General features: G+C 43.8%; 1 protein-coding gene across 1 annotated transcript in view; it reads right to left on the bottom strand.

Moving 5' to 3' along the window:
- Nucleotides 1-5,443: 5,443 nt before the first annotated feature.
- The window catches only part of LOC137537148 (uncharacterized), a 205,310-nt gene continuing 183,091 nt past the window's right edge, over nt 5,444-27,662 (bottom strand). The window contains exons 15-16 of the mRNA XM_068259273.1: nt 14,728-15,597; nt 5,444-7,542 (exon numbers count right to left, since the gene is read on the bottom strand). Coding sequence (XP_068115374.1) covers nt 6,086-7,542; nt 14,728-15,597 — 2,327 coding nt within the window. The 3' untranslated portion in view covers nt 5,444-6,085. The remainder of the gene's footprint in view (nt 7,543-14,727; nt 15,598-27,662) is intronic.

Here is a 27,662-nt window from a genome sequence, read left to right as displayed (position 1 = left end):
CAAATTGCGCTCACCAGATTTCCAGGCTAACCAGTTACAGATTAGCATATGCGCATTTGTCCCATCCAGTAATCCTCCTCCTTTCCTCACTGGTGCAAAATCTTCATAGGCTCCCCAGTAAACAAAACTACAAACAGCAGTATATGGTGTAGTATGTTCACATAGGTTAGAATCACCATCAGTGCTCCAGCACACTCCTCACCCTATGTGTAACCTCCACCACTGAATAAACATAAGCCTCTCACCAGGATTGTCTGGCTGACCCAGCACAGACCAGCAACAGCGCTTTTTCTTTTAAAATCCTCCAAATCTTGCCAACATATCTCTTTACCTTCAAGCTCAAAAGAGTACTCTCATAGTGTAATACTGCTTTATTATAATAAGCTTAAAATAGTAGTGCACTTGCAAATTCCATAAAAAAAAAAATGTGCATATAGTAAAATCCAGCATCTCCCATCCTGATAAGCTCCTTCGTCAGTTATGACTCATCAGCTGCAAACACAGTGTGCAATGAAAAATGGCAGCCAGAGGGTTTAAAAACGCTGGCTGTGAGCTAATTGTTACAAAACAAAGGTCCCTGATAGGTAGATTGTGTCAGGTGACCAAAGGGTTAGAGTATCAGGGTGGAACGACTAACGTACAGAGTCCCGAAAAAGATCAAAAGCCTCAAACACATCACGTAACCATGCTGGATTGCAAGAGATCATCTCGCGAGAGTACGCTTAAGAAAGCGTACATGTATGCTGCCATGCGGAAAAACGTACGCCGTATAGGGATGCGTAAAAATAGCTGAATTACTAAATTTGACTGAAAAAGGAGAACATGAACTTCTTTTTGTAACAATTAGCTCATAGCCATCTTTCATTTCTGGTTGTTTTTTTAATTGCTCTGTGCACATATACCTCTATATGAGATCATTTCAATACTCTAGGCCAGGCATGGGCAAACTTGGCCCTCCAGCTGTTTAGGAACTACAAGTCTCTCAATGCATTTGCCTTTATGAAGCATGACTGTGACTGTCAGACTCCTGCAATGCATTGTGGGACTTGTAGTTCCATAACAGCTGGAGGGCCAAGTTTGCCCATGCCTGCTCTAGGCCTTGGTTGATGCCCGATATACCTCTTCTGATACTCTGAGCCCTGGTAGATTTCCTTTGGATTGAGAATGTCTGGACTTTTCTGGTGACATAGCGAAGCTAGTTATAATCTAAGAAGGTCTGTTTTAGCTTGTGTTAGGTCAACATGCCTGGCTACTTTGTTCTTACTATAATATTTCTCTGGCTGTATCACTTAAAGAGACTCTGTAACAAATTGTTTATCTTTATTTCTTCTATGCTATAAGTTCCTATGCCTTTTCTAATGTGGTCTGGCTTACTGCAGCTTTTCCTAATTGCACAGTAGCTGTGTTATCTCTGTTATATGATCTAATCTTCTCTCTATAGTCGGCACAGTCAGGCTGAGGCAGTCAGACTGGAATGTGCAGGGCTGCTTGTGATTAGCTAGAAGCTGTACACACCCCCTGCAGGCTCTGTGTGACTAACACACTCTGCTTAGCTGAGCCTATTAGAAGCTGGTTAGTTTGTTTGTAAACACTGCCTAAAACTGGCAATTACAAGCCAGGTTTGCAGCAGAGAATGGCAGAAACAGCACAGAGGGGACCAGGAGCACATAATGAATAGAATGGTATGCTTTTTATTGTAAGAATTTCAGAGTACAGATTCTCTTTAAAGCAGACCCAAACCAAACATTTTTTTAATTTAAAATATTTAGTTGCACCACTCTGACACATACAAAGATAAATAAACACTCCTTCAAGCCTATGAGCATTTCAGTGCATGCTTTTCACCCTTCTCTTTTCATAACTAGGGTTATACAGGATCTTCTCAAAAAATTAGCATATTGTGATAAAGTTCATTATTTTTTGTAATGTACTGATAAACATTAGACTTTCATATATTTTAGATTCAAATACACACAACTGAAGTAGTTCAAGCCTTTTATTGTTTTAATATTGATGATTTTGGCATACAGCTCATGAAAACCCCAAATTCCTATCTCAAAAAATTAGCATATTTCATCCGACCAATAAAAGAAAAGTGTTTTTAAAACAAAAAAAGTCAACCTTCAAATAATTATGTTCAGTTATGCACTCAATACTTGGTCGGGAATCCTTTTGCAGAAATGACTGCTTCAATGCTGCGTGGTATGGAGGCAATCAGCCTGTGGCACTGATCAGGTGTTATGGAGGCCCAGGATGCTTCGATAGCGACCTTAAGCTCATCCAGAGTGTTGGGTCTTGCGTCACTCAACTTTCTCTTCACAATATCCCACAGATTCTCTATGGGGTTCAGGTCAGGAGAGTTGGCAGGCCAATTGAGCACAGTAATACCATGGTCAGTAAACCATTTACCAGTGGTTTTGGCACTGTGAGCAGGTGCCAGGTCGTGCTGAAAAATGAAATCTTCATCTCCATAAAGCCAGGTAAGTCAACTAGAAGAAGTTGTTAGCAGAACAAGATGAAAAGAACAGATATACCCACTCCAAGTAAATGTAAGGAATAAAATCTATAGTGAAAAGAAGGGGAAGCATTCCACATACAAGATAAGATATAGAGAGGCAGCAGGCAGAATATGGAAAAAAATCAGAAGTAGGAAGATTAAGAAATCCATATAAAGGCAACACACTGACCTTTAGAGTGCAACATACATAGTCTAGAAAAATGTTGGGGCATCTGTTCCCACCAGACACAACCCGGCACCTCTTGGTAATAGCGAAAAAGAATTACAGTGGCCAGTAAGGCCAGAAGGCTGAATTGATGGCTATACAAGATTGCTATTGGAATAAGATGCTAGATATTAAAACAAATACCAATTGCTGAGAGGACACGTATCTCACAATGGCCACAGGGAAGAATTGTCAATTTATTCCAGAGAAAAGCCCTACCAATAGATATGCTTTTTTGCGTGTACTAGTAAATGGACACAAGGCATGTTTAAAATAGTATACAAGGCACAGCAACGCTACCAAAGTAAAGCAGTTTGTCCAGTACTATCACTAAAAATGCACAAGTTTTTATCTTTTGATAATCTTTTTGATACAATAAAGTGCGATTTTGAATTTTTTGGAACTCAAGAATTGCCTTGTGGTTTCATGACTCTAACAGATTCTATACATAAAGTGAAAATAAGCTAAACAGATAATGAATTGTTTGTGTAGCAACAATAGTACACAGAACTTTCCTGGAGTCTCACATTCTTATATTCATTTTGAGGGGTAAATTCTGACTCTGAATTGTGCACAGCAGCCAGATCGGTGAGACATAATATCTGAATCATTCAGCTTTCAACAAAAAACAAATAATATTTTTTTCAGTACTATCTTGCTATCAGAAGCTATCTTGTTCAGCCAGATATAAGTGATTCGGCTTTTATTTACTTTTCAGGTGAACTGTGGCTGCATGTTACAGCAGATCCTGCCTCACTTGCATCGACAAAGCACCTGGTTTATTAACCCTTACAATGAGAAATATAAAAGTTAACTCAGGCAAGTGCTAACTAAGCTTAGAACTAAAACGTATACGGGGGAAAAGGGGATTTGGGATAAATGGAAACAAACCTCATATACAAAGGATCAAGTCACTAAAGGAGTACATGAAACCTGGCTGGCACACTAAGTGTACAGAGACCTTGCCTAAATACAAATGTTAAGTCAGCTATAGGTGGAACAACATGGACTTTTATGGATGAAAACTTTGCAAATACAAAAATATTAAAAATGGTGGCATGCCAGTGACAACAACACATATTATAATAACAGCGCTGTTATGCAAACACTCCACTCACTCATTCAGCCTCACACACGCAATGCTGACCAGACTGACAGCAGATGGGCCCACAGTGACACCACTGCTGCTGTACCTTAGTACTATATGTACCCACGTTTATCTCATCGTGTCACCTCAGTTCAGGGACTTCGATGCTTTACAAACCAATGCACTGAGCAACATGAGAGAGTCCTCAGGATTCTGTGTAAATAAGACAACTGAAGAGAGATAGAGTGCGCCATAGTGCATTAAACGTTTCAGGGGTGTTTTATTGACACATAAAGTTATACTCACAAACACAGATGTTAAAAACGCATGTCAGCGGACAGCCAGCCGCTTCCCTCAGTGGTGGAGAATGACGCGCTGTGGCCAGTAGCGCGGATTCCGATGTCCTGGGGCTCCGTGCCGCTGAGGAGTGGGCGTGGCTTGCGATCAGTAAGCGTGTGATGTCATGACACGTTTCGGCGCTCAGCGCCTTCGTCTGACGAAGGCGCTGACATGCGTTTTAACATCTGTGTTTGTGAGTATAACTTTATGTGTCAATAAAATACCCCTGAAACGTTTAATGCACTATGGCGCGCTCTATCTCTCTTCAGTTGTCTTGCTAACCACCCTACTCTGGAGCGCTGCAGTGTCGGAACTTTAAAGGGAAACCGTCTCTGACGGTGCAAACTTTTGATTGGGAGCGCAGGATATCTCTGCGTGTTTGTGAAATTCTGTGTAAATATGCTGCCATATGCATCTAGCAAGATATAAAAACAACATTGGAAATGGCCATACACTTATACATTTCCACGCAATGTTCCAAAATCATTGTTTCAAATCAGAAGGAATCCATTCCTACCATACACTGCACATCAATCCCCAATAGATTCCAGCAGGGAGTGTATTGAAAATCGATCGAACTGCAGAGTTGCACTATTCAATGCAGTGTGAAGCTAAAGGCCATCCATTTGCCAATGCTCTTGCCCCGCCCCCGATTGTTTTACATTTTCCATGCTGTCCAATCGATTCTTTAAATTAATTTTTGTTTAAAATGGATCACAATTTGATCGATCTGACATTTTGGGGAATCAATTCCCAGCAGATAAATCAAATCTGCAAGGTATCTAATGAGAAAATCCATGAATGTATGGGCACCTTAACCAGCTCAGCCTTCAGTCGTTTTCACTTTATGCATCCGAGCAATGTTCACCTCCCATTCATTAACCTATAACTTTATCACTACTTATCACAATGAGCTGATCTATATCTTGTTTTTTCCACCACCAATTAGGCTTTCTTTGGGGGGTACATTTTGCTAAGAGCTACCTTACTGTAAATGCATTTTAACAGTAAGAATAAGGAAAAAAATGAAAAAATTCATTATTTGTCAGTTTTCGGCCATTATAGTTTTAAAATAAAACATGCCTCCATAATTAAAACCCACGTATTGTATTTGCCCATTTGTCACGGTTATTTCACCGTTTAAATTATGTCCCTATCACAATGTATTGCAACAATATTTTATTTGGAAATAAAAGAGCATTTTTTCCGTTTTGCATCCATCACTATTTACAAGCTTATAAAAAAAAATTGAGAAATATTTCGTCTTTACATAGATATTTAAAAAGTTTAGACCCTTAGGTAAATATTGATGTGGTTTTTTTTTATAGTAATGTTTTTTTTTTTTTTATTAAACATTTTATGTGGGCATTTTTGGGAGGGTGGGATATAAATAGTGTTTTATTTGGGGAAATATTTGTGTATTGTAATGTTTTTTTACTTTTACTTGTAGTTTTACTTTTTGGCCACAAGATGGCAATCTAGAGTTTGTTTACATGACGTCACTCTAAGCGTACAATGTACGCGTAGAGGGACATAGCTTCAGAAAAAGTGTAGCTTCCGAGAGAAGCGGGGGAGAGGAATCAGTGATCGGGCACCATAGCCCGATTCACTCATTGCCTGGCTAACGAACCGCGGGCCGGGAGCGCGCGTGCCTGTGATTGGCCGCGGACGCGCACGTGGCCTCCTGGACGTAGGTACTACGTCCTGGAGGCATAAATGGTTAATATTTATGACCAAAACATTCCCCACCCCCAGTGCAGTAATAGAGCTTCTCACCAGTGATGAGAGAGGGAGAAGCAGGGCTGAACAAGCCTGTTAATTGGCTGCTGCACTCCACTCTCCATCCTCATTACTTCTAGCTATGTTGGGGAGACGGAGAGCAGTATGCTGTGGCCAGTTCAGGTTCACTGAAGGGGAAACTATGTTTCCCTGACCCTTACTGACCACCGGTGTGAGATCTCTCATGTCTGAGACGATGGGATTTCTGTGCAAAACATTTTCCACACTCAGCACATGAATGGAGGTTCTCTCCAGTGTGAGATCTCCCATGTCTGACAAGATTTGTTTTTTGTGCATAACATTTCCCACACTCAGCACAAGAATAGGGCTTCTCACCAGTGTGAGATCTCTCATGTCTGACAAGCAGTGATTTACGCCCAAAACATTTCCCACACTCAGCACATGAATAGGGCTTCTCACCAGTGTGAGACCTCTCATGTATGACAAGATTTGATTTAACTGAAAAACATTTGCCACACTCAGCACATGAAAAAGGCTTCTCACCAGTGTGGGCTCTCTCGTGTTTGAAAAGGCCTGCTTTGTTTCGGAAACATTTTTCACACTCAGAACATGAATGGAGGTTCTCTCCAGTGTGAGATCTCCCATGTTTGACAAGATTTGTTTTTTGTGCATAACATTTCCCACACTCAGCACAAGAATAGGGCTTCTCACCAGTGTGAGATCTCTCATGTCTGACAAGCAGTGATTTACGCCCAAAACATTTCCCACACTCAGCACATGAATAGGGCTTCTCACCAGTGTGAGACCTCTCATGTATGACAAGATTTGATTTAACTGAAAAACATTTGCCACACTCAGCACATGAAAAAGGCTTCTCACCAGTGTGGGCTCTCTCATGTTTGAAAAGGCCTGCTTTGTTTCGGAAACATTTTTCACACTCAGAACATGAATAGGGCTTCTCACCCGTGTGAGCTTTCTTATGTATGAAAAGGCCTGTTTTATATCTGAAACATTTCCCACACTCAGCACAGGAATAGGGCTTCTCACCAGTGTGAGATCTCTCATGTTCGGCAAGTTCTGTTTTGGATCGAAAACATTTCCCACACTCAGCACATGAATAAGGCTTTTCACCAGTGTGAGATCTCTCATGAAAGGCAAGAACTGATTTCTGTGCAAAACATTTCCCACACTCAGCACATAAATAAGGCTTCTCGCCAGTGTGATTTATCTTATGTCTGTTAAGATATGATTTACATGTAAAACATTTCCCACACTCGGCACATGAATAAGGCTTCTCACCAGTGTGAGTTCTCTCGTGAATGGCAAGACCTGATTTCTGTGCAAAACATTTCCCACACTCAGCACATAAATAGGGCTTTTCACCAGTGTGAGATCTCTCATGAATAACAAGATGTGCTTTCCAAACAAAATATTTTCCACACATGGAACATGAATAAGACCCTCCAGCAGGGGGAGAGCTGTGATGGGTATGAGGCCCCTCAGGGTTAGACAGGTGAGGGGAGTCTGGGGGAATATTTGGAGTAACCAGGATATCTGCAGGAGACTCTTGTCCAGTGACATCATCATCCGTTGTACAGTCTGTGGATACAGAGAGACGAGTCTCTGAGAGGTTCCTGATGTTGGGACTTCGTGCTGCAAATAGAAAAACATCATCACTTCCTGTTAGAGAATTCTGAGGGGAGGAAGAATTATCATTAGGGATGGTCAGTGAGCTGCTGATAATTCTAAACTGATGTTAAATTTATGCAGATTAGAAATAGAACAATTGCTGCAGCTGCATGACTTTGCATATAATTAGTATACAATTTGCACCAGCTCAGAATTAATGGCATGTCACTGACCATCACTAATTATCCACCTGACAGAGAACTGCAGAAGGTTGTGCTCATTACAGGCAGCCAATCACATGACTATACCTTTGGCTTGCATGCTAATTTTATTTAGCTCGGAATTCAGCCAGTTAAATGCATTTCCTGACAATTGTGATTAACTGGATACAATTTGCATTATATTTGCATACAAGTCAGTTATTTGCATCTCATTGACCTCTCTACACCTAAAGCATTGCCCATACATGGAAACACAGTAAGTTGCAGAGCTTGATGAGACAATGGAAGCAATGTGTTACTCCTGTGACAACAGACCTATATGTACTTATAGCAAGAGATCTGCGTTATGTTTGTAGAGCAATGTGGCGTCACTTACACAATCTTATTACCACTGTATCCTCTTGTCACTCATATGCCCCTTGTAATGTACGGTTTTCTAAAGGCCTGCATCAGGTCGAGTACCTGGGGCTTACCTGAAATGCTGGTCCGGTCCGGGTACCCAAATTGATTCTAAACGGGTTGCGGGTAGTTAAGCAAGCATAAGACAATTCTGTGTTTTTTTTGCTTTCCAAAATCTGTGATGAATGCTGGGACCACTATACTCACTGGCCTTTTCTCACTCAAGACAGAACTAAAATGTTAATACATGCTCTTATAATATCTCGTCTGGACTACTGCAACATACTGTACTACTTTGTGGACTACCTTCTAACAGGCTGGCCCCGCTCCAGTCGGTACTGAACTCAGCTGCTAGTCTCATTCATCTTTCTTCTCGATCTTCCTCTGCTGCTCCTCTCTGTCAAGCTCTTCACCGGCGGCCTATTAACCAGAGGATCCACTTCAAACACCTAACTCTAATCTACAAAGCTCTCCACAATTTCTCTCCCCGGTACATATCCTCACTAATTTCCAGATACAAACCCAATCGCAATCTCAGATCTGCACACGATCTTCTGTTGTCCTCTTCTAGAATCACCTCCTCACTTTCACATTTACAGGATTTTGCACGCGCTTCACCCCTCCTCTGGAATGTCCTCCCACTACACATCCGTCACTTGCCAACCTTTGCTACCTTTAAACGCTCTCTAAAAACTCATTTGTTCCGACAAGCATATGCGCTACCTTAGGCCACTTCCCTTTGTCCTGAGACCAAATTGCACTCCTACTAGGTATCCTAAAACACACAGCCTCTATATATTTTATTGTATACTACCCCTCCTCCTGTTTCCTCCCATTCCCTTTAGATTGTAAGCTCGCAAGGGCAGGGCAGGGCTCTCTCCCCCTTTTGTGTCTTGGAAATCATTATACATGTTATTTTTCATGTTACTTTTATCACTGTCATTACCAATTCTGTATTTTGTATTCTGTATTTTGTATAATTTTTGTATTTTGTCACTAATTATGTATCTGGTATATTAGTGTACACCATTGTCTGTATTATTATGTACCCCATGTTCGTTTCTCACTTTGTACAGCACCACGCAATATGTTGACGTTTTATAAATCAATAATAATAACTTGTTTGCTGTTGCTTAGCAGACTCCTTCCTGCTCTCAAGCTGAGACCTCCCCTCCCCCCATTATAGTACATGTAACTGGGAACATGCCAGTGTGAGGCTGAAGAAGTGTTTTTCATGGATGGCCAGAAATCACTGGGCCATGCTCTGTTAGAAGGGAAGGTGTAGGAGGAAAGCTCTGTCTGTTAGTGACTGGGGATATTTGACTAGATAAGAGCTAGAGAATGTTCTGGCAAGTTCTCTAAGCTGGAGGGAGGAGGCAGAGAAGCACGTGGCAGGCAAAGAAACATAAGCCACATGGGACGAGATCTACTGACAGACAGTGTAATTGCATCCACAGCCATCTAGCACACACAGGTATGGAAGCAAAGACGCACATGGCAGACAGCGCAGCCCACATGGGACAAGATCTGTGAACAGACAGTTTAGCTGCATCCACAGCCATCTAACACACACAGGTATGTGTTTGCTGCATATGACAAAAATAATTAAGGACAGGCTTTTATTAACAGATAGGTACAATACAATGGGACAGATTTATCAACACAAGTGCATGCAGAATGGAGGGAAAACTATTGGAAACATTAACTGGTTCCAGACCGACGCAGTACAAATCTACATCCAGCAGGAGGTGCTGCAGCTCTGACTGGACATAGATTCATCATTGTAATGAAGGAAGCATCCCCACCGTTACCGCCGATCTCGTCACTCTGCACCCACCGCACTTTGCTCGCAGAGCTCTGTAAGCAGGTCAGGGGCTGCTTTCATTGGCCCCTGACTGAGTGATCACGGAGAGCCAATCACATTGGCTCCCATTGATAGACAGCGTCAGGAGCCATTGAAAGCAGATCCTGACCACCTGACAGCACTCTGCCATCATAGGGACAGGAAGAGGAGCTTTCGGCAATGAGACATCGTTGAGAACAGTGGGTATGTGCGGGAAATCGCCGGGAGGCGTCAATTTACCGTACCAGCAGCCTCTGGTCCTTAAAGAGAATTTGAAGAGAGATTCTCGCTGATTCTGTTATATATAGCAGGGGCATGTTTGCCTCTGCTAAAACGCCGCTATACCGCCGCTGAACGGGGGTCCCTTACCCCCCAAATCCCCTCCTGCGAAATCCACTACCAACTTGGTTGTGGATTTTGCTGCTGCTGGAGGCAGAGCTAATGGCTGTAGCTCTGCCTCTCAGCGCGTCTATCAGGCGGCGGATCTCCACCTCTCCCCGCCCCTCTCAGTGAAGGAAGACTGAGAGGGGCGGGGAGAGGCGGCAATCAGTGCTGACAGACGCGCTGAGAGGCAGGGCTATAGCCGTTAGCCCTGTCTCACCAGGAAGGGATCCCCGCGCTGCACGGAGGGGATTGGGGGGTAAGGGACTCCCGTTCAGCAGCGGTATAGCGGCGTTTTAGCAGGGGCAAACATGCCCCCGCTATATATAAGAGAATCAGCGAGATTTATTCTCGCTTCAGATTCTCTTTAACCTCCCTGGCGGTAAGCCCGAGCTGAGCTCGGGCTATGCCGCGCAGGGGGAGATCTCAGCCCCTGGTGGGGCGATTTTCAAGCTGTAAATTGCTGTGCGCGCAGCCAGCACTTTGCTAGCCGCGCGCACAGCTTGATCGCCACCGCTCTGCGGCGATCGGCCGCACGCAGCGGCTGAAGAGGGCCCCCCCGCCAGAGCCCTGCGCTGCCCGGATCAATGAGTTCCGGGCAGCGCTATGGGCTGGATCGGGTGTGCCTGACGTCAGGACGTCGGCTGACGTCCATGACGTCATCCCGATCGTCGCCATGGCGACAGGAGAAGCCAAACAGGGGAACGCGTTATATACGCGTTCCCCTGTTTGCTATATATGCCGGCGACGATCGGACAAGAGGGCCACATGCGCCCTCTAGTGGTGTTTCATGTAGCTACCACTCTGGTAGCTTTACATGAAACAAAAAAAAAATTAAAAAAAAAAAGGATTTTTTTCAATCAGGAAAAAAAAAATTAACCGCCAGGGAGGTTAAGGGGGCAGAGACTGCTGGTATGGAAGTAGGTAAATAATAGAGGTTTGTGCTGCTTTTTTTCTTTTGGTTGTGATAAATCTGCTCCAATAAACTTTGATTCAGCTTGGTAAGTCCTGAGTAGGTGTGCGTATAAAGTATATTTGTTCTCCCTAATAAAAAGCCTTGCTGTACTCTTAGGCTAGGTTTCCACTAGCCGCCGTGCGTATCATAGGACGCACGGCGGCACTTCCTCTTCTGCGAGTATGTAGCCGGATCCCAGAAGCCGGGCCATGCACAGCTATGGGATTCGCTGCCACTCGCACAAACACTGACGGCAATGACGGCTGAATCACTATGGCAAGCGATTTCCGCGTTAGTGTAAACGGCCCTCATACAATCCTGATTTTCTTATTGAATTACACTGTTTATTTTGCTGCTGAGCTGCTGTAATGAAGCATAGTTAGCTTCGCTGCTTAAGGTGGGTACACACATCCAGTTTGGATTGACCAATTATCTCTCAATTTTACATCTCACATGTAGCATGAAAGATTTTCTACTCAATTATCTTATAGTTATCAAAACCTGCTGGCCCTCATGCTTCATGGAGGTTGTAAAATTGGCCAAACATAATTGGATGTGTGTATGCACCCTTATGTGCCAGTTCAGATTTAAATGCTGCCCATACATATGTGCCGTGGCATAGACTTGGTGAGACAAACTGTTTCTCCCTGATGGAAAAATCGATTGTTTGCTAGATCAAGGATGTATGTAAGCAATAAATAATCCAAAGCTGGAAAGACGAGTTCATTTTGGGACATTATGGTTCTTCTCAAGCCTACACGTTTTGGCACAGGAAGATCTGCCAAACACCTTCACTCAGCAGTAGCTCATCACTAACAAATAATGGTTCTAACAGGAGTAGTTGCTCTTGGATCCACACCTCATAGCTTGATAAAGGACCGGTTGCTTCAAAACGTCGCTGCTATATTTGTTGCTGTGATGCCTATTGCAAAATAAAAGAGCATATACTCACTTTGGATGGTACCCGTCAATCTTCTTTGCATCATTTAAAAAGAAAAACTGAGATGTCTTCATTTCCTTCCACATGAATCTTTCAGTGGCAATTCTGGACACAATTATAGACGCTCAGGGAAGATTATTATTGTAATCTGCACAATAAATTATGTTACACATACAGTGCATCTGGAAAGTATTCACAGCGTTTTTAATACATTTGCCACATCCTCAAGTAAACTTTGTTTATGCTGTCACTATTGGCTGTTGTGTGCAGAATTCTGAGGAAAAAATGAAAGTAATATACAGTGGCTTGCAAAAGTATTCGGCCCCCTTGAAGTTTTCCACCTATTGTCACATTACTGCCACAAACATGAATCAATTTTATTGGAATTCCACGTGAAAGACCAATACAAAGTGGTGTACATGTGAGAAGTGGATCGAAAATCATACATGATTCCAAACATTTTTTTTTACAAATCAATAACTGCAAAGTGGGGTGTGCGTAATTATTCAGCCCCCTTTGGTCTGAGTGCAGTCAGTTACCCATAGATATTGCCTGATGAGTGCTAATGACTAAATAGAGTGCACCTGTGTGTAATCTAATGTCAGTACAAATACAGCTGCTCTGTGACAGCCTCAGAGGTTGTCTAAGAGAATATTGGGAGCAACAACACCATGAAGTCCAAAGAACACACCAGACACGTCAGGGATAAAGTTATTGAGAAATTTAAAGCAGGCTTAGGCTACAAAAAGATTTCCAAAGCCTTGAACATCCCACGGTGTTCAAGCAATCATTCAGAAATGGAAGGAGTATGGCACAACTGTAAACCTACCAAGACAAGGCCGTCCACCTAAACTCACAGGCCGAACATAGAGAGCGCTAATCAGAAATGCAGTCAAGAGGCCCATGGTGACTCTGGACGAGCTGCAGAGATCTACAGTCAGGTGAGGGAATCTGTCCATAGGACAACTATTAGTCATACACTGTACAAAGTTGGCCTTTATGGAAGAGTGGCATGAAGAATGCCATTCTTAACAGAAAAGCATAAGAAGTCCCATTTGCAGTTTGCCACAAGCCATGTGGGGGACACAGCAAACATGTGGAAGAAGGCGCTCTGGTCAGATGAAACCAAAATGGAACTTTTTGGCCAAAATGCAAAACGCTATGTGTGGCGGAAAACTAACATTGCACATCACTCTGAACACACCATCCCCACTGTCAAATATGGTGGTGGCAGCATCATGCTCTGGGGGTGCTTCTCTTCAGCAGGGACAGGGAAGCTGGTCAGAGTTGATGGGAAGATGGATGGAGCCAAATAGAGGGCAATCTTGGAAGAAAACTGCAAAACACTTGAGACTGGGACAGAGGTTCACCTTCCAGCAGAACACCGACCCTAAACATAAAGCCAGGGCAACAATGGAATGGTTTAAAACAAAACATATCCATGTGTTAGAATGGCCCAGTCAAAGTCCAGATCTAAATCTAATCGAGTATCTGTGGCAAGATTTGAAAACTGCTGTTCACAAATGCTGTCCCTCTAATCTGACTGAGCTGGAGCTGTTTTGCAAAGAAGAATGGGCAAGGATTTCAGTCTCTAGATGTGCAAAGCTGGTAGAGACATACCCTAAAATACTGGCAGCTGTAATTGCAGCAAAAGGTGGTTCTACAAAGTATTGACTTAGGGGGCTGAATAATTATGCACACCCCACTTTGCAGTTATTTATTTGTAAAAAAATGTTTGGAATCATGTAGGATTTTCGTTCCACTTCTCACGTGTACACCACTTTGTATTGGTCTTTCATGTGGAATTCCAATAAAATTGATGCATGTTTGTGGCAGTAATGTGACAAAATGTGGAAAACTTCAAGGGGGGCGAATACTTTTGCAAGCCACTGTATTTTGGAATAAGGCTGTAACATAAAATGTGGAAGAAGTGCAGCGCTGTGAATACTTTCTGGATGCCCTGCAGGTTTAGAGGAGGAAGCTCTTTCCCAGAGGTCCTCATCTGATCAGCATTGTACTTCTGCTGTGACATGTAGCTGGATGCTTCTCACTCACCCATCCCCTCTCCACAGAACAGAACATACTCCAAAGCCATCAGGGTGTCTGCACTGTTGTTAGTAAGCTGTCACCAAATACAATCAAGGATGATAGTTTTATATGAGAGAGATCTAATAGCAGTATGTATGATTAGGGATGATTAATCAGGTACAAATAATGTCTCCTTGCATTCAAATTTCATGTAAATCTTATGCATCTTATACTTGGACTAATTAAAATTGTCAGGATGTTATTCTGATTGGTCCAATGTAAAGTTGCTTATAATTTACTTGAAATTTTTATGCACTAAAAAAAATATTTTCACCTCATTGATCATCCCTACATAGGATAACCCCTAATGTGGCCAGTGTGTGAGCAGTGACACAATCATATCAACTAATGACATAGTCAACGTGTCATTTTGATTACTCACCTGTTCTGTCATCTAAAAGTGGGTCCTCCTCTTTAATTGTCCCCATCATGTCACCCTCCTCCATAGATTGCTGATCACTCCTCACATATGTCTCTCCTTCTTCCTCTTTAATTGTCCTCATCATGTAACCCTCCTCCATAGACTGCTGATCACTCCTCACATATGTCTCTCCTTCTTCCTCTTTAATTGTCCTCATCATGTAACCCTCCTCCATAGACTGCTGATCACTCCTCACATATGTCTCTCCTTCTTCCTCTTTAATTGTCCTCATCATGTAACCCTCCTCCATAGACTGCTGATCACTCCTCACATATGTCTCTCCTTCTTCCTCTTTAATTGTCCTCATCATGTAACCCTCCTCCATAGACTGCTGATCACTCCTCACATTTGTCTCTCCTTCTTCCACTTTAATTATCCTCATCATGTCACCCTCCTCCATAGATTGCTGGTCACTCCTCACATATGTCTCTCCTTCTTCCTCTTTAATTGTCCTCATCATGTCTCCCTCCTCCATAGATTGCTGATCACTCCTCACATACGTCTCTTCTTCTTCCTCTTTAATTGTCCTCATCATGTAACCCTCCTCCATAGACTGCTGATCACTCCTCACATATGTCTCTCCTTCTTCCTCTTTAATTGTCCTCATCATGTCTCCCTCCTCCATAGATTGCTGATCACTCCGCACATTCGTCTCTTCTTCTTCCTCTTTAATTGTCCCCATCATGTCACCCTCCTCCATAGACTGCTGATCACTCCTCACATATGTCTCTCCTTCTTCCTCTTTAATTGTCCTCATCATGTCTCCCTCCTCCATAGATTGCTGATCACTCCTCACATATGTCTCTTGCCCCTTGAGCTCAGATCTTAGTTCTGAAAAGGATAAATTATATCTGTAAGATATTAGCAGTAATAAACAGAGCACAGAAAAGAACATAATTAGCTAGGGGGTGATAATATCCCAAAAGCTGTGGTATCTGCACAAGCTCACCCTAAAATCATGATAAAGCCTGCAGGCCCTGCGTTTGCGTTTTCCACGAATCCCTGGCAATCGCTGCAGTGAGATCACTGCCATATACTTTAAATAACCCTGGAACTTTCCAAAGCGTAAGCGAACAGCGGTTATTCAAACACGCGATAATCACTCCAGTGTGAACGGGCCCTTAAAGGGCTAGAGAGGCAGAGTAAGTAAGTGGTTCTGTAATGAAAAAAGTGCCCCTAGGGTGTACTTACCTCGGAAGGGGAAGCCTGTGGGTCCTAAAGAGCCTTCCCTGACCTTCCACGGTAGAGAGGATCCAGCACTGGGACCCCGAAGATCTCTGTGTCAGACCCCTGTCAGTGTGTGTGCATGCGCACTACCAGCTTCCCACTTGGGCAATTTCAGCCAGAGCCGGAAGCCACTAGTGCACATGCGCGCAGCAGCAACTAAGATTATTATTTATTTTCCCCAGCACTGGATCGGGCATACACAGGAGGACGGGGGAAGCCTTATTAGCATCCAGAGGCTTCCCCCTCCAAGGGGCTCTTTTTTTCCCTACAGGTTTACTTTAAAGGACCACTGTCACTAAAATCTTAAAATTTCAAGCAAATGTAAACATATACAGATAAGAAGTATGTTTCTTCCAGAGAATAATGAGCCATAAATTACTTTTCTCTTATGTTGCTGTCACTTACAGTAAGTAGCAGAAAGCTGACACAACTGTCAGGTTTTGGACTAGCCCATATCCTCGTGGGGGATTCTCAGGGTTTTCTTTATTTTCAAAAGTACTTAGTGAATGGCAGTTACTCTGTCAAACTGCCAAAAAAGTGTACAGTGAGCACGGAGGCTGGCCAGCATCTTTGTATAAATATTTTTCAAGGAGAGTCTTTATAAAGAATAAAGGTCATGCTAAGAGTCTCCTATGGAGAGATGGACTGGCTGAGAACCCCCCATGAAGAGATGGACTAGCCCAAAATCTGTCGGTAATGTCAAATTTCTACTACCTACTGTAAGTGACAGCAACATAGGAGAAAAGTAATGTATGGCTCATTTCACTCTGGAAGAAACATGCTTCTTATTTGTATATGTTTACATATACTTTCATTTTTAAGATTTTCGCAACAGTGGTCCTTTAAAGGGAATTTGAAATGAAAACAAACTTACGATATAATGAATTGTATGTGTAATACAGCTAAGAAATAGAATATTACTGGCACAGTTATGAGTCTCATATTGTTCCCAGTACAGGAAGAGTTAAGAAAGGTCACTGGTTATCTATACAAAAGAGCTTCTCTGAGCTCTGCGACCCAACTTGGGTCAGCTACATTCCTGTTTTCTGAAGCACTTATTTTAACCAGTCTCTCACTGTTTCTTGTTTGTTTAAAGTGATCTGCCGTTAAGCCGCGTCCAGTCTGGGTCTTCTGCGCATGCGCGGACCTACTGCCCAGGCAGACCGCGGGAGGTCGACGAGCCCATGTAAGTATCAATTCTTTAATTTATGTGGTCTCTGGTACACTTTAAACAAACAAAAAACAGTGAGAATTGCGCAAAAGGTGGATCAGCGCATCACCAGGCCGCTTCCGAATGGCCTACAATCAGAGGTGCGCTGAGCCCCCCCAGAAACTGAAAACGCATCTTGAACCCAAACAGAAGCTCTGCATATACACCAAAAGCAAGGCTGCTAAGTGGGAGCAGCTGGCCAAAAATGAATTAAATTAGTACATGGCAAAGAAATGAACAGCGCTACTTAAAAACAGACAAGTGCCTACCTGCAAGAGAGTGCAAGCCCCACTTGTGGGATAAAATACACACTGAGCATACACATGACCTGTCTACCACTGGAGGATGTTAGTTTCCTGTAAGAGCTTGCATGCAACTTGTTAAAGAGAATCTGTATTGTTAAAATCGCACAAAAGTAAACATATCAGTGTGTTAGGGGACATCTCCTATTCCCTTCTGTCACAATTTTGCCGCTCCCTGCCGCATTAAAAGTAGTCAAAAACAGTTTTAAAAAGTTTGTTTATAAACAAACAAAATGGCCACCAAAACAAGAAGTAGGTTGATGTACAGTATGTCCACACATAGAAAATGCATCTATACACAAGCAGGCTCTATCCAGCCTTCCTTTTGAATCTCAATAGATCATTTGTGTGTTTACCTTTTGTCCCCTGCAGCTCTCATCCACTGAATAGTGACAGCCAGGCTGATCATTTCTTCCTGCAGACAGCTCTGCCCTGTCTGTAATTCCTCAGTATGTGTCAGCCAGCTCTTTTCACAGCCTAACAGAGGAGGATTTTTATCCAGCTCTCTTTCACTGATAAGAGAGCAGAGACGCTGCTGGCTTATGTAAATAACACACACACTGGAGTGTGCATAGAGGGGCCTGGAGAGGGGTGTGCATAACAGATCAGCACGGAAGAGTTGGCAGCTTTCCAGACACAGGGCAACAAGTCCGACAGGGGAAAGATACATTGATTTATTACAGAGACAGTGATAGTAGAAAGTGCTGCACTAATCCAGAGCACATTAGAATAGGTTTAGGAACTTGAAGGATGGTAGAAAAAAGGATGACATTTTTGTTACAGAGTCTCTTTAAGTACTCGTCCCTCCCACTGCGGAGAAGTCATCCTCATATGGAAGGGGACCTAACACTAACTAAATTCTAGCCTATGCATATGCATGGCCTGGGCGCGCTACCAGGTAAAATAAAAAATTGAGCAAAAGGTGGATCAGCGCATCACCGGGCCGCTTCCGAATGGCCTACAATCAGAGGTGCACTGAGCCCCCCCCCTCCCCCCAGAAACTGCAAATGCACCTTGAACCCAAACAGAAGCTCTGCATATACACCAAAAGCAAGGCTGCTAAGTGGGAGCAGCTGACCAAAAATGAATTAAATTAGTACATGGCAAAGAAATGAACAGCGCTACTTACACTCTCTTGCAGGCAGGCACTTATCTGTTTTTAAGTAGCGCTGTTCAGTTCTTTGCCATGTACTAATTTAATTCTTTTTTGGTCAGCTGCTCCCACTTAGCAGCCTTGCTTTTGGTGTATGTGCAGAGCTTCTGTTTGGGTTCAAGGTGCGTTTGCAGTTTCTGGGGGGGCTCAGCGCACCTCTGATTGTAGGCCATTCGGAAGCGGCCTGGAGATGTGCTGATCCACCTTTTGCACAATTTTCAATTTTACTTGGTAGCGTGCCCAGGCCATGCATATGCATAGGGTAGGATTTAGTGTTAGGTCCCCTCCCATATGAGGATGACTTCTCCGCAGTGGGAGGGACGAGTACTTAACAAGTTGCATGCAAGCTGTTACAGGAAACCAACATTCTCCAGTGGTAGACAGGTTATGTGTATGCTAGGTGTGTATTTTATCCCCCAAGTGGGGCTTTCACTCTCTTGCAGGTAGGCACTTATCTGTTTTTAAGTAGCACTGTTCATTTCTTTGCCAAGAAACAGTGAGAGACTGGTTAAAAAAAGTGCTTCAGAAAACAGCAATGTAGCTGACCCAAGTTGGGTCGCAGAGCTCAGAGAAGCTCTTTTGCATAGATAATAAGTGAAGTTTCTTAACTCTTCCTGTACTGGAAACAATATGAGATTCATAACTGTGCCAGTAATATTCTATTTCTTAGCTGTATTACACATACAATTCATTATATCGTAAGTTTATTTTCACTTTCCCTTTAAAGGACCACACAAAAATCTTAAAAATGAAAGTATATGTAAGCATATACAAATAAGAAGCATGTTTCTTCCAGAGCAAAATGAGCCATAAATTACTTTTCTCCTATGTTGCTGTCACTTACAGTAGGTGGTAGAAATCTGACATTACCGACAGATTTTGGGCTAGTCCATCTCTTCATGGGGGGTTCTCAGCTAGTCCATCTCTCCGTAGGAGACTCTTAGCATAACCTTTATTCTTTATAAAGACTCTCCTTGAAAAATATTTATACAAAGATGCTGGCCAGCCTCCCTGATCGCTGTACACTTCTTTGGCAGTTTGACAAACTGCCATTCACTAAGTACTTTTGAAAATAAAGAAAACCCTGAAAATCCCCCATGAGGATATGGGCTAGTCCAAAACCTGACTGTTGTGTCAGCTTTCTGCTACTTACTGTAAGTGACAGCAACATAGGAGAAAAGTCATTTATGGCTCATTATTCTCTGGAAGAAACAAGCTTCTTATCTGTATATGTTTACATATACTTGAAATTTTAAGACTTAAGTGACAGTGGTCCTTTATAGAAAACCTGTAGGGAAAAAAGAGCCCCTTGGAGGGGGAAGCCTCTGGATGCTAATAAGGCTTCCCCCTGTCCTCCTGAGTATGCCCGATCCAGTGCTGGGGAAAAACAATAATAATCTTAGTTGCTGCTGGCCTGCTGCGCGCCTGTGCACTAGTGGCTTCCAGCTCAGGCAGAAATAGCCCAAGCGGGAAGCTGGTAGTGCGCATGCGCACACACTGACAGGGGTCTGACACGGAGATCCAAGCGGGAAGCTGGTAGTGCGCATGCGCACACACTGACAGGGGTCTGACACGGAGATCCAAGCGGGAAGCTGGTAGTGCGCATGCGCACACACTGACAGGGGTCTGACACGGAGATCTTCGGGAGTCCCAGCGCTGGATCCCCTCTACTGTGGAAGGTCAGGGAAGGCTCTTTAGGACCCACAGGCTTCCCCTTCCGAGGTAAGTACACCCTAGGGGCACGTTTTTTAGTACAGAACCACTTACTTGAAACACTTCCTTACTCTGCGTCTCTTGCCCTTTAAGGGCCCATTCACACTGGGGTAATTATCACGTGTTTTCCACGGTTTCATGAATAACCGGTGATCAGCAGGATAGCTGTGCAGGCAAAGCACAGGGAATGACATGCAGGACACAGCTGATCGGTCTCCAGGCAGCAGAGGCGATCAGACTCCAGTCCAGGGCAATCCAGCGACTGCACAAGGGAGAGAGGTTCAAAAGACTGGAGACACAGCTGCAGGGCACACGCAATGCACACACGCCGTCTCCAGAACAGGGATTATGTTTCTGTCATGGCAGCTTATTTTGACAGGGGACCTTTTTCACACTCACAACAGTCAGATTTAGCTACTGGTAGCTGAATCTGACGCAGTAGCCTTTTCTGACATGACACCCAGACACCATTGCCACGCTGTGCTCTGGGCCCTGCAAGTGTGACTACAGCAGTAATTTCTTATCTGTCCTAGCAGGCGGCTGCGGTACAGTTCATGCACTCTGAGGCACAACGTCTGCCTTCTTCTCTATGACCCTGCCAGCGTGTGTTTACACATAACGCGCAAGATCATAGAGTAGGAGGCAAACAGCGTGCCTCAGAGTGCACAAACTGTACCGCCACCGCCCAGCCGGACAGATAAGTAATTTCTGCTGTGGTCACACTTGTAGGGCCCTGGAGAGCAGTGCGGCTGACTAAGGAGAGCAGCATGTAGAAGGGTCGGTGGCGCAGGGGCCTCTACAGAGGTCAGGGCCATGGGGCAATTGCCCCCTTTGGTTCTATGGCAGCGCCAGCCCTGCCCCTAACTGAGCTGTTATGGAGGGGGAAGAGAGATGACAACTACCTCTTGTATGGCAATTACTTCAAGGGGGATGATCAGGATAGTGTCAGGTTTACTATGACCTCCTCTGTAACAAAGTATGTCCATCCCGACCTCTGCTCTGCTCAATATATAACAACAATCACACAATTACCTCTTCTAGCCCCGTGTTCTCTCCCCCTCGTGCAAATTCTCCTCCTGCTGTATTACATAACTTCCTGTCTTTTGGCCCCCTTACTTCCTGTCTCTACGTTCCACCTGGGAGAGTTGAGGCCGCCATCTTGTGGTGAATAGACTAACTGCAGCCTCTGTTTGTGGATAGTGATGGTCATGTCCAGGAGAACTCATGGAGAAGCATGTGATTTGTTTGATCAGCTGATAGATTTGCAAAGCTCTGATTTACTGTGATCACATCCTGCTTAAGCGCAAGATCATGACTAGAAAATCAGGAACTTACAAATCTATCATCTGACCAAACTGATCACATGTTTGTCCATGAGTTCTCCTAGACATGATTATCCCTATTTGTGAAATCACCTGCACTAAACCATCTAATAATATTAGTATGACTATAACTATTTGAACAACAACATAATCTACAGGGGTATCCCATTACATTAATAATAATACTTGTTATTTGTATAATTATTATAAATCCCCAGACAGTTGCTGGAGATGTAGAGCTGCCATATGGACTGGGCTGGATTTACCATAAGGCACTGTAGGCAAGTGCATACAGGCGCCTGATGATGGAAAGGCGGCTTACTCCCCTCTATAAGTGCCTCCCTCCTTCCCTATGCAGAGCACCGAGCAGGGCATTAATGAGGTTTCACCCTGCCCTCGGTATTCCACTGATGAGATCTACCTTCAGTCAGCACCTCTAGCTACTTAATACTGAGGTTCCTCTATTTACCTAATACTTGGGGGCACCTCTAGCTCCTTTATATTGAGGGTTCCTCCGGCTACCGAATACTAAGGGGCACCTCTAGCTGACGTTCTTCTAGCTATGTAATACTTGGGGACACCTCTAGCTACTTAATACTGAGGATAGCTCTGGCTACCTAATACTAAATGGCACCTCTAGCTCCTTTATATTGAGGGTACCTCTGGCTACCTAATACTAAGGGGCACCTGTAGCTACCTATGTCAGGCAAGAGAAGTAAGGGAGAAGTGACAGATGGGCCAGCCAGAATACTTGTGGTGCTGTTTGGTCGGGGTTTGTAGGTTCATAGAGGGAAAAGTCTAAGCTGCCAGGACATCTGTGCCTATAGGCTCCAGGGAGGTAAATCCGGGCCTGCATATGGTCGTGCCCCCTTTGTTACAGGAAGTGTCAGTTTCTTGCACCAGACCGGAAGAGGCAGAATTACTGGAGAAGTTGTCTGGACTGGGATGACCACTTATGTGTCCATTGTAGTCTTTGTAGCCCTTATTTTTTATTTTTGAAGGGGTGAGGAGAACAAATAATCTATCTGTATGTGCTTATGAGATGTGGGACAGTGAGGAAACTGGATTCCCTGGAAAAAAACCCATGCAAACCCGGAGAGACCCCCCCCCCCCCCCAGCCTGGGCCAAGAGTGGGAGAAGTGGTGGCCTGATGCTACCGGCGCTTGTAGCAAGACCACCATCACAAATTTCTGGGCCCCTTATTGGGTGAACACACTGGGCCCCCCCTCACTCCCCTCTGCCCCCCCCCGCCCCAATCTGCAGAGGGTTCAGGGCCACTTTACACTCCAGTGTAGCGCAAGGCAGAACCACAAGATCCCGGCACAGTGCTCACCAATGTATGTCACTAGCTAAGCACAATACGTGTTGTGTTCCACTGCATTGAGCCCAACAAACTGCTGCATGCTTTTATAACAATAGATTTTATTGAGGGTTTTCAAAGGGTTAACATACACAATAACAGCAAGGCTATGTCAAAGCTATTTAGTTAAACAGTTACAGTGAAGTGAAAATCACAGTTGATGTGAATGAGAGTATTAGGTATATATCTTCATCACAGTTCCCCTTTTTTTTATCTGTAACAAGCATAGGAATGTAAGAAAGGACTGAGATATGCAGTCTCAATACCTTGCTGTGGTATCATTTAAACCTATCAGTAGAGTAAACATATTGCGATGCTAGAGAAATCACATAGATCAACCACAAAAACAATGTGCTAATGGGCGGAGGGGGGGGGGGGTTGGGGGGGTTGTTGGGGGAGAAGGGGATAGGTATGAATTCCAGGGCTGTGGAGTGGGAGCTGGAGTTGGAGCAATTTCTGGTACCTGGAGTCGGTGGTAGTGATGGGCTCGCGAATAGTTACGAGTAGTTGCCTACTCGAATTTGTGATTCAAATGAGTCTTAATTGCCTCAGCTGTGCAGCTGGGAGAGAGGGGCTTACTTACCCATAAGTCTGGACTCCTTGCTGCTTGATAATTGGCCTAACATCTCTTTAGATAGTTGTGGCATACATGTAAAATACATACATGTTAAATAATGTCTAACTTGCAGATACTTGTAGAAGTCCCTACAAGGCATAGCATATTCTTTCTGTAGGTCCTCAAATGATTTTAATGAGCGGTCTTTATATAATGCTGGGAATACACCAGGAGTTGTTTTTGCCAGACACATGGCTTGATAGATAATTTCCGACATGTCCGATCTGATTAGTCTGATCGATTTTCTCATTGAAGTGAATGGAAATCGATCATAAAAACGAACGGGAAACTGATCGGGCAAGTAAATCTGCTGAAAAAAGTCCTGAATCGTGTATTCCCAGCATTAGTCTTATCTACCTAATTACCTAACTTTTCCCAATTGTCCAATTGCAGGTGTGGAATATGAATTGTAAGTCCAGACAATGGGATTGGTAGTTCCTTGGACTCCAAACCTGGTTTAGGGGCCGGACAATAGATTTCCCAGATTTGTAACATATAAACAAGTGGTGGTAAAGGGCAAGTTTGTGGCAGTTTTGCAGTTAAACTGGCGGCTGCCAACAATCTCTTATACTTCCTCCCTGGAAGACACTCATTTTCTACCTCCATCCAAACTTGATAAGCCTGTTCAAGAATCTATTAATAATTTAGAAACAACGGAGCTAGTCTACTTTAGGGGACCCACCGTAAATCCCCATAGAGAATTTGAACTGTGCTGAAAACAGAACGAATCTCCGCTTTCAGCTCTTTTAAACCCCCACAAGCCATATATCTATGGAAAGCTGAGAATCTGCTCTACCAAATGATGTTACTTTCGGTGAGCAAAAAGTGAAACTCACCGTGTACGAGCCGCCGAACGGCCGCGATCGCGGCTCCGTCGGCCATCTTACATCTCTACTGCTCCTATTTTTCTCCCTCCTCATTGGAGGGATTGTTAGCTGGGGGGTGTGCCAGAAACTGCTGTCCCTTCTCCCCGGACAAGGCTCAAATCCACAAGTAGCTACTGACTGTACTTTCCCTCCCTGGAAATATCAGCAACTTCTGAATAAGACTGAATAAGTGCTAGGCATTGCTAGGATTAGAAGACTCACAAGTTACCACCTCTACCGGCCTTCAGGGCTGAGAAAATAATAGTTTGGCCGACTGAAATTAAAACTGTACCGAACAGAAGAAGTTTACATTTCACGTTTTTTTTTTCTCTGGCACGCCCCCAGCTAACAATCCCTCCAATGAGGAGGGAGAAAAATAGTAGCAGCAGAGATGTAAGATGGCCGACGGAGCCGCGATCGGCGGCTCGTACACGGTGAGTTTCACTTTTTACTCACCGAAAGTAACATCATTTGGTAGAGCAGATTCTCAGCTTTCCATAGATATATGGCTTGTGGGGGTTTAAAAGAGCTGAAAGCGGAGATTCGTTCCGTTTTCAGCACAGTTTAAAATCTCTATGGGGATTTACGGTGGGTCCCCTAAAGTAGACTAGCTCCGAAACAACTTGGTAAGTGAGGAAGCAATGTCTTCAAAAAAACTCAAAAAAGGAGAGTGTCTGTACATTAATATAGACTGTATATTCTGAGTAAGGGTAAGGAGGGGATCCCCGAGCTACTGCCATGCTAGGCCTGAACAATTTTAGGAAAATATTGAATTGTACGATTTCTATCATAAATTGCAATTCATGATTTTCAATCCACGGCAATGGATCAGCGCACTGATGGTGAGTATGAGTGTCCCCAGTATAGGAAGCCAGGTATACTGTAGGTGCCCCAGCATAGGTGCCACAGTACAAGTTATTCAGTATAGGTGTCGCAATAAGGGTTAGCCAGTATAGGTGCCGCAGTACAGGTTAGCCAGTATAGGTGCCACAGTACAGGTTAGCCAGTATAGGTGCTGCAGTACAGGTTAGCCAACATAGGTACCGCAGTACAGGTTAGCCAGTACAGGTGCTGCAGTACAGGTTAGCCAGTATAGGTGCCGCAGTATGGGTTAGCCAGCATAGGTACAGCAGTACAGGTTAGCCAGTACAGGTGCTGCAGTACAGGTTAGCCAGTATAGGTGCCCTCTACAGTGGCTTGCAAAAGTATTCAGCCCCCTTGAAGTTTTCCAGATTTTGTCACATTACTGCCACAAACATGAATCAATTTTATTGGAATTCCACGTGAAAGACCAGTACAAAGTGGGGTACACGTGAGAAGTGGAACGAAAATCATACATGAGTCAATACTTTGTAGAACCACCTTTTGCTGCAATTACAGCTGCCAGTCTTTTAGGGTATGTCTCAACCAGCTTTGCACATCTAGAGACTGAAATCCTTGCCCATTCTTCTTTGCAAAACAGCTCCAGCTCAGTCAGATTTAGATGGACAGCGTTTGTGAACAGCAGTTTTCAGATCTTGCCACAGATTTTCGATTGGATTTAGATCTGGACTTTGACTGGGCCATTCTAACACATGGATATGTTTTGTTTTAAACCATTACATTGTTGCCCTGGCTTTAAGTTTAGGGTCGCTGTCCTGCTGGAAGGTGAACCTCCGCCCCAGTCTCAAGTCTTTTGCAGACTCCAAGAGGTTTTCATCCAAGATTGCCCTGTATTTGGCTCCACCCATCTTCCCATCAACTCTGACCAGATTCCCTGTCCCTACTGAAGAGAAGCACCACCAGAGCATGATGCTGCCACCACCATATTTGACAGTGGGGATGGTGTGTTCAGTGATGAGCAGTGTTAGTTTTCCGCCACACATAGCGTTTTGCATTTTGGCCAAAAAGTTCAATTTTGGTCTCATCTGACCAGAGCACCTTCTTCCACATGTTTCCTGTGTCCCCCACATGGCTTATGGCAAACTGCAAATGGGACTTCTTTTGCTTTTCTGTTAACAATGGCTTTCTTCTTGCCACTCTTCCATAAAGGCCAACTTTGTGCAGTACACGACTAATAGTTGTCCTATGGACAGATTTCCCCACCTGAGCTATAGATATCTGCAGTTCATCCAGAGTCACCATGGGCCTCTTGACTGCATTTCTGATCAGCGATTTCCTTGTTCGGCCTGTGATTTTAGGTGGACGGCCTTGTCTTGGTAGGTTTACAGTTGTGCCATACTCCTTCCATTTCTGAATGATCGCTTGAACAGTGCTTTGTGGGATGTTCAAGGCTTTGGAAATCTTTTTGTAGCCTAAGCCTGCTTTAAATTTCTCAATAACGTTATCCCTGACCTGTCTGGTGTGTTCTTTGGACTTCATGGTGTTGTTGCTCCCAATATTCTGTTAGACTACCTCTGAGGCCATCACAGAGCAGCTGTATTTGTACTGACATTAGATTACACACAGGTGCACTCTATTTAGTCATTAGCACTCATCATGCAATGTCTATGGGCAACTTACTGCACTCAGAACAAAGGGGGCTGAATAATTACGCACACCCCACTTTGCAGTTATTTATTTGTAAAAAATGTTTGGAATCATGTATGATTTTCGATCCACTTCTCACATGTACACCACTTTGTATTGGTCTTTCACGTGGAATTCCAATAAAATTGATTCATGTTTGTGGCAGTAATGTGACAAAATGTGGAAAACTTCAAGGGGGCCGAATACTTTTGCAAGCCACTGTATACATAACAATTGATACGGCACACCAAAACCTGCCAAGGACAATCACAGTGTTAGAGGTGCAAGTAGGGGATGGGGAACAGCTTGTTAATCAAAGTGTTGCTTGGATCCCCCAAATTCCGGATTCGAGTGGTTTTAATCACGGCTCCACCCACTTCTGGATCGGCAGTGATCGTGAATTTGGATAGAGTCTGAGTTCCGAATGCGGCTTCGAGTCGGAATTTCGCATTACATCCATAATCATGAGTTGGAATCTGTGATTACGTTAGCAGTTGAGCCCCCTTACATGCTAGAAATGCCGACTTTGCAGGGTATGTGTGGGAGGACAGTGGGTACAAGAGGAAAAACATTTTCAAAAAGGCCTTATAGTTTTTGACAAAATCGATTTCTAAAATTA

The sequence above is a fragment of the Hyperolius riggenbachi genome, chromosome 10 (assembly GCF_040937935.1).
Source record: "Hyperolius riggenbachi isolate aHypRig1 chromosome 10, aHypRig1.pri, whole genome shotgun sequence".
Classification (NCBI taxonomy): Eukaryota; Metazoa; Chordata; class Amphibia; order Anura; family Hyperoliidae; genus Hyperolius; species Hyperolius riggenbachi.
This window is presented reverse-complemented; position numbering and strand designations above follow the sequence as displayed.